Raw genomic sequence first — 12005 nt, 5'->3', positions numbered from 1 at the left:
GTATAAATAAACTAAATTGAATTGAAATAGTGTTTTGTTTCATTAAGATGTGTCCAGTGGTTCATGAAATATTATGCTAGCAAACAAACACATGAACCTTTTCACAAAAACAGGTATAAAACATTATTGCCTGCCTTTTTCCAGTGGGCGATAATGATACTGCAGTACAGTATACAGTACCGTGTTACGCTCTGCTTTGAGAATTGTAAACATTTTGGATAAATTTTACTTTCGTAGATTAAACTGTAACAGATGTGGTTTGGCATCACAAACCTAACTTAGTTTTTATTTGCTGATGTTTTATTTGTTTACTAAAGGAATTAAGATTGTTTTGATTTTATTTTTAGCTAATCCCGGGGTGAACGTGGAGCTACGGCAGCGCCTGCCCTCACCTGCCCAGCAGGACCTCGGTGATTCCGACAGGTGGGTCCAAAACCCTACAATCTGCAGGTGCTGCTCAAAATAAACTGGAGTTAAAACATGCTGTTCAGGCACAGGAGAGCAGAAATATTTTTATTTATCTGGCCCGCTAGCTGAGTAGCTCGCATACAGAACTGTGGAAACAGTCTTCACCCACTTGCAAATGTGTTTTTGCTTTTTTGTTACATTAAAATGTTTCAGATCAACAAACAAATGTTAATATCAGACAAGATAACCTGAGTATAGACATTTTTTAATGATTTCTTTTATTAAGGGGATCCTATCCAAACCAACCTGGCCCTATGTGAAAACGCATTTACTCTCAGCGTTAAATCATGAATTATCTGTGAAATTTTATTTGGAAAGCTTTCAGTTTTATTAGACTGATTACTGCCAGACCTTTAGAATCAAGTAACAGCTTAAACAATCCAATATCCACAAATGGAGCTAACATGATAGAACAATGGCAGACCTTCCCACCCAAGATCTAACATGGAACAGTGGTGAACCTTCCCATTCATTCAACCTTTATTTATTATATTTACACAGATAGATTAGTGAGTGTTTACACCATGTTTCCAAGTGACTCATTTACAACCTGTTTAGACAGACAAAAGTAATAAAAGTGACACATGTATAGGATTTGGAGGCAAAAAAACTTCCTATCAAACTCACTCCTTGGCCGAGGAGAGAGAGCTTGAGATTGAAAAAAACACCCCGCACATAATCACATAGTGACGTAGACATTCCTCAGGGGAGGGGAGACAACAAGAGTGGTGATTGTGTCAAATACACTCCAGAGGTACTGTTAAGAGTTCTGATAAGAACAGAACAATCAGTCGGTTCCCCCAGTGAGATCCATAAAAACTCTTGCGCCGAGGTCGACCTGGAACAGTGAGAGAGAGAATCCGAGAGTCCTGAAAAGATGACACAATGTTTATTCAGCCGGATTCCTCTGATAGGTCCGCAGACTTCCTTAGTGGGAGGGGAGATGGGCAGAGCGTCAGATTTACAGGGCCTCCAGGCGAACTGAGATAAGGCCTGTCAAGGCCAGCTGGGGAGCCGAATTCAGATAGGCAACGTTTGTTTTGGGAACAGGCAGAACTTTACTGATTCATGTCTGCCTTGAGGCTTCGCTGGTCCTGACAAATCCCAAACGTCAAAATTAAGTGGACACACCTCTGGTCCGTGCCTGAGAGTATTCCCCGAGATCTGAACCGTTCTGCCAGCGAATCCTCAGGGCCGCAAGTGGCCTGCTATTCTCACAAATCGCATCCAATTTGCGGTTCACTTCACAAAGCAATTGAGTCTGGGTGCTCGAGGCACGGAGCGAACATTACATAAGGCAGGCAGCCTGACCAGGGCCAAGTTTGCTGCCGACGACTTCCTTGTTTGTTGATAAACCAGGAACCAGACGATTCCAAAAAGCAGGAAACATCTTATCATAAATCCAATCATATATGCGTCTGCAACATCCTCGATGGGCAGCAGAGATAGACACATCACCATCCAGACACCCCAGGAATCCATGACCTATCCAGCTGCGTGCGCGTCATCAGGGCAAGTCGACTCGCCGAGAAAATTTAATCTGTTGCATTGAGAGAACAGCTGACCAGGAGCTAACATGGAGCAGTGGGGAACCCCATGACTTCTGGAAAATACTTTATGGACTGACAGGCAGTTACTTATTCCACAAATGTAATTGAGTACTTTAAAAGCTGCATTGTGTATTTACTCAGATATATATATCTATTTTTGATGATCTGAACCATTTAAAGGTGACAGAAAAGAGAAAAACAGAAAAAAAATCTGTAATAGTTTTGCACAGCACTCTAATTGTTTCTCATGTGGTTTACAGAATCAGAACCGGTCTCAACTCTGAACACAGCAGCTGGATTCAAGGTAACCGTCCATCCATTATTTACATGATAGAATACCAATCACATATCCTATGTCATATCCATATTCAGCACATTTTTACTGCCCCATTGATTGCAACCTTACTGCCTCTCTGTCCTTCAAGAGTGTCCAATCTCCAGCTCTCCTTCTCCAGTCCTCCACCGGAGGTCTTTGTCTCCAGTGTCCCCTCCATCCAACAAGAGCCCTTTGACTCCACTATCCTGCAAGTTTCCACAAGTCTCAGGGGAGATGGAGGCGGACCTCCCCCCTAACAGAGAGCCTTCTCCATGGGCTGAAAGCTGCAGGGACTCCTCAGATGAAGGTGCAGCTTGTGGAGGTCAGAGTAGCCCTGCTCTGAGAAGACACCTGGTCTCTACTGTCCCCAGGTGAGATGATACGTAGGGTCAGGACTCATTCTTGGGTTGCTACTATTGATATTTCTTAATTATTTTATTATTATTATTATTATTATTGCTGCTAGACCACCGGTGCTATATAATAACTTTTAATCATGAATAGATTTGGATCTTCAGCCTGTTCAGAGCAAGAATTTATAAAGCTAAAGAAAACTAGCACCCTTTGACCAATACTTGCTTAACCCTAATTTAAACCTTATTCACATCTTTTCCATAAACCTGACCCACATTCTATCGTATTAGTATTAGTCTTTGGTCCACATAAGGACTACTGGTCCTGACAAGGGACCAGAACCAAGTACACACACTTCAAAGGTTCTTGTCAAAGATTTTATCCCGTTGGTCCCTCAGTGCTGTCAAGTCATCTTGTACTTGGAGCAGAAAATCAACCCCATTCATAATGTTTCCACCTCCGTGCAACTGGTTGGGTTGATGACAAAGAACTCTATTTTGGTCTCCTTTGACCACAAAACTTTCTCCCAAACCTTCTGAGTCCTTTAGATGTTCTCTGGCTAACTTCAGACCAGGCTGAACACAGGCCTTCTCAGCAGGCGGCCCCAGTCCACTGCAGAGTTGTGTGTTCCCAATGATCTTTTGAGGGACTGTTCGTTCCTTTAGATCACATACTGTACGTCAAACTCGAGGCCCGGGGGCCAAATGTGGCGTTGACATCTTATCTGGCCCCCAAGACGATATGTGAAACATAAAATACTTTTTTCACTTGAATTGTTTTCAGTAATATTTGATTATGATGTCAAAAGTGCAACAGAGAACGTCAAATGAGGCCAATCAAACTTTTGTTGAGGAACCTGCAACCAAGAAACGATGTTGTGTATCTAACTTGAGTTAATGTAGATTCTGAAACTGACCCTTAGTTTGCAAAAGATTTTAATGTTGGCCCCCATTTGTAAGTGAGTTTGACACCCCTGCTTTAGATCCGTCTATGTAGCTGATCTCTCACCTTCCTCATCATCATCCTCACCCTGTGAAGAGCTCCAGGCCAAGGATATAAATTATAATTAAATTTTTGTTTTATCTCCAAATAATGGCACCAACACATGTCACCTTCTCAACAAGCTTCTTGCTGATGGTCTTGGAGCCCATTCCAGCCTTGTGCAGATCTTCTATCCAATCCTTGATGACCTTTTGACCTCTGATTTTTCCCTTGGAGACGTTGGAATAAAAGGAACCAAATTAATATTATTTTTTTTTTTACTCAATGACGGTTAAATTAGTTTATATAACTTTTATGTGGTGTTTTTTTTCTTCTTCTGGATTTCTAGTTAATTTTCTGCCTTTCTGAAATTGTTAATTTCATTAAAATTGATTAAACCTAATAAATCAGTAGGAGATAAATATTTATTCCTGCTCCGTATCTACAGAGAGGGTCAAGGTTTCAGTGTGGACCAGCAGAACCACTGGGTTGATTCGGAAATGTTCAACATGAAGTTGGAAGAGAACCGGGCTTAACGTTCTTAAAATAAGCAACGAAGAACAAAAACGCTGATTATTACACAATTATAAACTAGTATTGGTAATATTGAAAGCTCCATAATGTTAAGTTCTCCGGTGATTTTTGAGAAAGATTAATGTGATATGTTTAGATCCTCGCCACAGAAAGGTTTATTAAAAAGTTTATTGCTTTTCACTGAAACCTCACTTTTTTTTTTTCTTTTGCAGTTTTTGTAATTCGTGTCGATACGTCTTTTCTTTTGAGCTGTTAAATTTAGATTTGATTTGGTTAGTTGGAGTGTTGGAGGGCGCGACAGAAATAGAAGGGTAGTAAAAGAAATTGCAGGTTGAAGGTGGGGAGGTTGATTAGATAAAGCTGCCATAATAAAGTCAGAAACAGTCAATTACAGAATTGTGTGTCGGTTTTATTTCAGCTCCTTATTTAACTGCTTTATTACGCTAAGAAGCAGCCTGACCTTTATGGTGATATGAGAGAATTACACGCCAACATCAGTGGGTGCTTATTAAACCTGCTGCTTCCAGCTCCGAGCTTCACGTCTGATAATGTGAGGCCACGGCCTCGCTTTCAAACACCTGACCTGACTACACACACACACACAGGTGAAACACACTCAAGTGATGGCATAAGAGAGTGACCAGCTCCAGATCTGGTTCGACTCGAATCGTTTTGGTCTTTTTTTTAAAATATTTGTTAATGGGGGGAAGCGTTTAAAATGCTATAATGTAATTGGTTATCTAGAGCGATTAACATGTTTAAATTGGTATTCTTGAACGAAAGGCAGGCGATCGTAGTTGATTGTTTTTTAGCAAAATATCTCGTGAACCACTGGATGGAATGTAATGACACTCAGGAAATAATCATTGAGCATACGTCTTCAACTGATTAACATTTAAAATTAACATTTAAAACCTCCCCAGGGATCCATCCTCGGCCCACTCATTTTTTCTATTTACTTAACAAACTGGGTCAGAACGTTTAAATGCAACAAAAAAAAATCAAATTTATGCCGACGATTCTGTAAATTTTATGCATTTGTCTTTTGACTATCTGCAGTCAGCTTTTGATATTGTGGAGTCACGCTTGTTTGAACTTAAACTTCTCCTGAACGCCACAAAACTTCAAGAGTACCACATGCATCACATTATACTCCCGTCAGCAAACTATTAAACGGCAATAACCTTGTATGAAATTTGACCTTGATTTGTGACCTTGCCTTAAATATTACGCAACACATCCTGTGGTGGCACAAACTCGTTAAGTTTTGTCAAATTATCTTGTCGGATCAAAAGTTATGGGCGGTAGTTTATAGACTGAGACTATACCATAATACATCCGCCTTTCGATGAGCATAAAATAAACATGATGCGATGCTGGGAAGACGTTATTCACTTGTAAAATTACACCTCTGCATGGGGCTCAAATAGATTTGGGTTTACTCTGCTGGACTTTGGTGACCTGCTGCACATGCATCCCTCTGGAACAATAAAGGTTAAACAAAGTCAAAATCAAGTCGGTTCAAGATGGCCGCCACAGCTTATCCACTTTACCAAACCCAAAGCTGGAAAGCTCGAAGAACTTTACAGACTAACAGATCACTTGACAGCTTTGTTTGAAACGTCTGTGGATTCACCCGTCAACGAGCTCCATGTGGTCGGGCCTCGGGTCCTGGAGCTCGGCCGGGCCCAGAAGAACCTCTGCTGGGCTACAAATACATTTAGTTTCCTGAGATCTTAAAAAACGTTGAGTTCTTGTTGTTGTTTTTTGGTCACAAGTTTTAAACAATAAGTGTCTTTATGTCAAACAACATTTCGGGTTGAACCTACGGACTTTACAGCTCCTCTAGTAATTGTAAGCTCTGAACACTTGTTTTATCTGTTAAGTGTTTCCACCACTGACTACAGACACGTTTTCTGTTCCACAGCCCCGATCAGAACCCGGCGTCAGCCCGACTGCAGCATTTTGATCCTGATAAAAACAGCCTGTTTTTACTGAAGGAGCTCGACGCTCTGAGAGCACTCAACAACAAAGTGAGCAGACCCACAAACCAGCACCACTGCTGGTTCAGCTTCTGATTTTTACATCATAAAACTGTTCTGGTCTTCAAATCAGATCTTGAACGAACAAAAACGCACAACAGATTCAAACGAGCTGTGATTTATTAAACAAAAAGTTAAAGCTGAGAGTGAAGAACTGATGAGCCAGCAGCTTCCAGAACCTCGTCCAGCACCAGAACCCTCAGTGGGTTTCTATTTCAGTCTCTCATGGTTCTGAAGGACTTTTGGACCACTCTTCTTTCCATCATTGGTTTCTGCTCAGTTCTCTGAAGGTCCACCACAGTGTTTCAGTCAAGTTGAGGTTCTGAACTCTGACTGGACCCATGCAGCACCTTGGTTCTGTTCTTTCTGACCCGTTCTGTTGTAGATCAGCTGCTGTGTTTGGGATCATGGTTCTGTTGGACCCAGTTCAGTCCAAGCTTCAGCTGTTGGACAGATGGTCTCATCTGACTCTAGAACCCTTTGGTCTACAGAGGAGTTCTTGTTCCACTCAAAGACTGACAGGAGCCCAAACCATCAGCCCTCCACCACCGTGCTGACAGCTGTGAGGAGCTGTTGGCTGCGGTGCATTCTGGGTAAATATCTGTCCTCTGCTCTGGTTTTGGTCCAGAAGTCTTGTGGGTCCTTCAGATGAAACTTTCCAAACCTAAGTCAAGCTGCCATGTTGTTTTTAGAGAGAAGAGGGCATGAACTTTGACCTTTGACCTGTTGACTAAGGCTTGTATAGTCTAAGGTGGCACTCATTGCACAGTCTGACCTTCAGGGTGAATATTCTGTAAAGGCTGTCAGCTGTCTTCAATGTTTTTCTCTGATGATGGACTCTAAATGATCTTTAAGATTGCCACATTGATGGACAGCAGCAGCTGCTTCTCTGAGGTCATTGCTGATGTCTTTCCGTCTTGGCATTGCTTCAGATGGAGGTGGTCCCACTAATGAGGATCACAAGCTCCTGGCTGATCCTGAACCTCTGAGATCCATTTTTTTCCACTCACAGCTTTAACTTTTTGTTTTAGTTTTAGTTATTACCACACGGGGGAATCTGTTGTTTTTTTTGCTAGCTGTTAGCTTTGTTAGCTTCAGCTGCTGCCGTGAAGCTACAGCCGCTGTCACAGCTTCACCTTCAGCTCTGTTCTGAATATTTGAAACTCGCCAATTAGATTTTTGTTAAAAAAAAAAACTCTACCATCTGGGAGTCAGTTTACTTCTCCAAAGGTAAAAACACCGGCTTGTTTTTTTTTTTCTTTAGCTCCAGGAGCAGCTGGTTCAGAAGGAGAAGGAGCTGCTGGAGAAGGAGGTGGACGACGAGCTGAAGGAGGAGGAGAGAAACGTCCGATGCTGGGAGAGATCTGCATGTGAGGAGGAGGGAGGGGAGACGGGGGAGGAGCTGGAAGTCAGTTCATGTACAACTCCTAATCGGTTCTGATCTAAATGCATTTTCTCTAACATTTAAGTGTTTTTCCTGACACACGTCAGTGAATTATTTATTTAAAAGATTCTTTAAAGGAATGCATATCGCCCGCCACCTTTCACACCAGAGTTTACACCAAGATCATTTATGTTGGGAAGTAACAGATTTGTAGCCGTTGGGGTCAAACCATCTCATGTAAAACTTCCAGGTTTTAGTGCTTGGATTATGAGTTGTGAGAGACTCTCAGCTACCACCACACCAAATTCCAGTACAACATCTGCAAAATTAACTAAATTATAGCCATCTTTGTGTTTTCTACGGTTAGTTGGCTGTAGAAGCCATCTTGAATTGGATTTGCTACAAAAGTTAATCAGTTGTAGAAGCACATCTAGTAGTTAACTCCTGGAAGTTTCATAAAAATCTGTCCATCGGTACATGAGATATTTTGCTAACAGACAAAGGTGACTTCAAATGAGTAATGGCGTAGTTTTAATCAAAGATTTTGCATCGTCTGTTAGTGCTCAGTCTGTGTGTTGAGCGTCATCCTCAGTTACTACCACACCAAGTTTTAGCTAAATATGTCTATAAAGTTTTCTTGGTTAAGTTGGCGGCGGCAGCCATCTTGAATCAGATTGGCTCCAGAAATTGCTCATTAAAACCTTACCGCTCCGTCAGCGGGAGATCAAAAGGAAGGAGAGTGGCGATGATTCAATAACCACCACCGTCGGTCTCAGATGAGCCACCATCATCTCCGAGTTATTACAGCTGGAACTCACGCCCCGTGCTGTAATAATGATCTCTGCTCTGATTGGTCGGCCGCTCTGAGGAGAAGCATATTGGATTCGCTCCAACTGACTCCTCATCTCCTTCTTCTTTGTCTCCTTTTCTCCTCAGCGGTGTTGGAGGAGGTGCTGGTGGCTCAGAAGGACAGAGACCGGGCTCTGATGTCACGACTCCTGCTGGCCAATGAGGAGAGAGACGAGGCTTTGCGACGCGCTCGCCGACTTCAGGAAGCAGCCGAGTACGACAGGTTGAACTGCTCCTCATCACTGACCTTCACCAACCTGACGATAAATCACATAAACTCAATGGACTGTGATCAGCAGTCAGTTCGAGCTGTTTAGACCAGGGGTGTCCAAAATGCGGCCCGAGGGCCGTTTGCGGCCCTTGGAGTGATTTTGTGCGTCCCACAACTGCAGTTTAAGATCATTTTGACCAGCAGGCTGAAGAGGTCGATGCAGACTGTCTGCAAATTCATTGCTAATCCTTTTTTGTATAATGTTTAGGTTTAACAGCAAACCAGATGAGAAACAATCTTCTCAAAAAGATCACTATTAAGCAAAATACAAACCTTTGGTTATGTAATCTTATTTTCACTTCATGGTACAAAGCATCACAAACCTTTACTGATTTCTACCAGAAAGGAGACTTTTGGATAATGATCCATAAAACTTAGCTAAATGTTGGAGTTGATCAAATAATCAAGAGGGAAACTGGACATTTTTAAATGAATATAACGTGGCATCATCTACATACGAGTTGATCAACTTTATCAAAACGTTTTATGAATCTGTTGTACCGACTGACAGCTGGACGATTTTTCAGAACTTCCATCAGCCTTTGGGCCGTTCATGGCCCTGCGGAGTACGTGGGAGTATACTGGGGCTTTACTCAAATTACGCTTTTGTTGCTGAGAACAGACTAAAATCAACTTTCCAAACACAAGAAAACAACAAATATAGATCAAACAAATCAAAAAAATTTAATTAAAATAAAAAGGTTACAACTAGGGATGCACAATATTTGATTTTTGGCTGATATGTTAAAACTTATTAGGCCGATACCGATATTTTATATTCTGTCCTTTGTCTGAACATATCCCTCTTATTTAGGCTCATTTGCTACAAAAATTGTGTAACAGCTGTAAGAGCTAGTGACATATTCAGTAACAGCCATATGCATAGCACTTTAACTTGTATTAAACGAAAAGTGTTAAATATTATTTATTAGCATCACCTGCGATGCAGTCTCACTTGTGGAGGCTTCGTCTTCACGTTGTGCTGCCGCTGCAGACATCTTGTCACTGGGTTGTCTTACAAAAACAGCACCTTTTATATCGGTGACTTATTTTGATGGAATGGCCGATGTCCGGTATTGAACTTTAATGCTAATATATACCGATGCCATGCCGTTAATATCCTGCATCCCTAGTTAAAACAATTTAAAACTCTTTCTCCACCAAAATTAGTAAGCTTTTGTCCTTTCTCCAAAATATTGCTCTTGTTGTTGAGAGTTAAATTCACATTTTTGTGGCCCACGAGTCTTTTCATATGGATAGTTTTTGCCCACATATGAAAACGTTTGGACACCACCGATTTAGGCCAAACTAAGAAAAAACCTTCACAATCTCCAGGGATGCTTTGCGTGATTTGTTAGTGCTTTAATTGTATGTTGTGGATGACTCTCTGCTACTACTACACCAAATCTCAGCTCAGTTTCTGTAAAACTGGTTGACTTGTTGTCGCCGTTTTTGTTGTCTGCTAAGGTTCAGTAGCTGTGGAGACTACCAGTACTTTGAAATAGAGTGGCTCCAAAACCTTATCAGTTCTACATGTATATACTTGAGACTAGTTTCTGATAGTTTCATTCAGATCTGTCCAGTGGTTTGAGATATTTTGCTAACAGATGGACAATCATCTCAGCTTCAAGGTTAGGGTCACAAATCAAGGTCATAAATTATTCAAAGTATTTCCTTGTCCGGACCATAACTCTGATCCACTCAAGATGATATAATAGAACTTAATACACATTTGCATCATCACTAGGCCGAGTGTCACATAATCCTTTCATCACCTCAACTCAGAGGTCAAGGTCACAAATCAAGGTCAACATTAAAACAAGGTCTTTGTTTGTCTGTGCCATTGCTGTGTAATAGTTGATGGGCAGATAATGTGCCATGTGCTGTACTCTAGTTTCAGTGTATTATCAATCACCTTTTATGGGGGTGGGCAATAATGTTTTTGTCTGTATTTGGGTGTTTGTGTGTCTGTTAGCAAAATATCTTATGAACCACTGGATGGATTTAATCAAAACTCCCAGAGAGTAAATACTGGATAAACAAACTTTTCGAGTCGGCTTGATTCAGAGTGCCTTAGCACACACAAAAACGATCACAGCTCAGTTGATTTTTGTGACGCGGAGCTGAAACTTGGCGTGGTAGTAGCTGAGAGTCCTCCCCAACACACACTCTGAGCGCTAACAGATGGCACAGCTTTAGCTGAAAACCTCGTCGTGCATGTCGCTAGTTGATATGCATTCCTTGTGTTTTAACTTGTGTGAAGTATTTCTGCGAAGGAGAATTCCGTCCATCCTCTACGCTGCGCCTCCTCTCCTTCATTATGCACCTCCTCAGTCTCGTTAAAAGGCTGTGAAATGAGTTCTGGTCCTCCTCGAGCAGCAGCCAAATAGAGCAGAAAATCTAATTAGGGATAATACCCCTCTTCCTCCTCCTCCTCCTCCCTGATCCCCCCCCCCACCCCTCCAGGAGGAGAGGGTAATTGATATTGGAGGCCGCAATCCTTTTTATAAGGACAGAATATGGAGGAGCATGTTCCATCTGTCAGGACTCAGGGTGTGTGTCTGCCGTCATGTGTGTGTTTTTCTGATGCAGGAGGCAGTGTGTGTGACTGCGTTGTCTGTGTGTATTAATGCATGTTTTCTGAGTGTGTGTATTTCTAATAGAGGAGGCGACCCCGGTAAACGTGTGTGTCTTTGAGTGTTCGATGTGTGTTTATGAATAATGTGGCTCTGAAGCTGTCAGTGTTTGTTTTGTTTTTTTTGTTGTTTGTTTTTTGTTTTGCTTTTTACATCCAGTCGGTTCGCCGAAGGTTCTGGACTTCGGCTCGGTTCACCTCTTTTCACGATTTACAAACGGAATCAAAGAAATTACATTTTCTGCGAACATACTTAACGACTGCTGAAATTTAATGGAGCTGATGTGTCATTAAAGAAGCAAAACACTAGATAAAAAACAAACTAATCTAAGAAGCTAGTCACAAGTAGCAAAATGCTAACTAAATCACAAAACTACACTCAAAATAAGCAAATATCTAGGTTAAAAACTAAATGACAAAATGCAAACATCTAGCTAAACCTAGCAAAGTGCTAGCTAAAAAGGTAAAACCATAAAGACATTTGCTACAAACTAAAGTTAGCAAAACTGTAACTAAACATAACACATTTGACATTGAAGGTAAAAGTCCCAAAAGGTTTTCTTAATGGTAAAATAACCTAAACAATTGATGTAAGCTAAAATTATTTAAAATTTAGCTTTA

At 41.3% G+C, this 12005-nt stretch overlaps 1 protein-coding gene across 1 annotated transcript in view; it reads left to right on the top strand.

Moving 5' to 3' along the window:
- The first annotated feature begins 1900 nt into the window (after positions 1-1900).
- Positions 1901-12005, top strand: part of mipol1 (mirror-image polydactyly 1) — a 30819-nt gene continuing 20714 nt past the window's right edge. Inside the window, exons 1-6 of the mRNA XM_037694799.1 lie at positions 1901-1980; positions 2279-2322; positions 2444-2705; positions 6131-6236; positions 7510-7615; positions 8566-8701. Of these exons, the coding sequence (XP_037550727.1) occupies positions 1901-1980; positions 2279-2322; positions 2444-2705; positions 6131-6236; positions 7510-7615; positions 8566-8701 (734 nt within the window). The remainder of the gene's footprint in view (positions 1981-2278; positions 2323-2443; positions 2706-6130; positions 6237-7509; positions 7616-8565; positions 8702-12005) is intronic.

This window comes from Nematolebias whitei, chromosome 21 (genome assembly GCF_014905685.2).
Source record: "Nematolebias whitei isolate Nwh7 chromosome 21, NemWhi1, whole genome shotgun sequence".
Lineage (NCBI taxonomy): Eukaryota > Metazoa > Chordata > Actinopteri > Cyprinodontiformes > Rivulidae > Nematolebias > Nematolebias whitei.
Note: the sequence above shows the minus strand (reverse complement) of the source record. Positions and strands in the feature narration are given on the sequence as shown.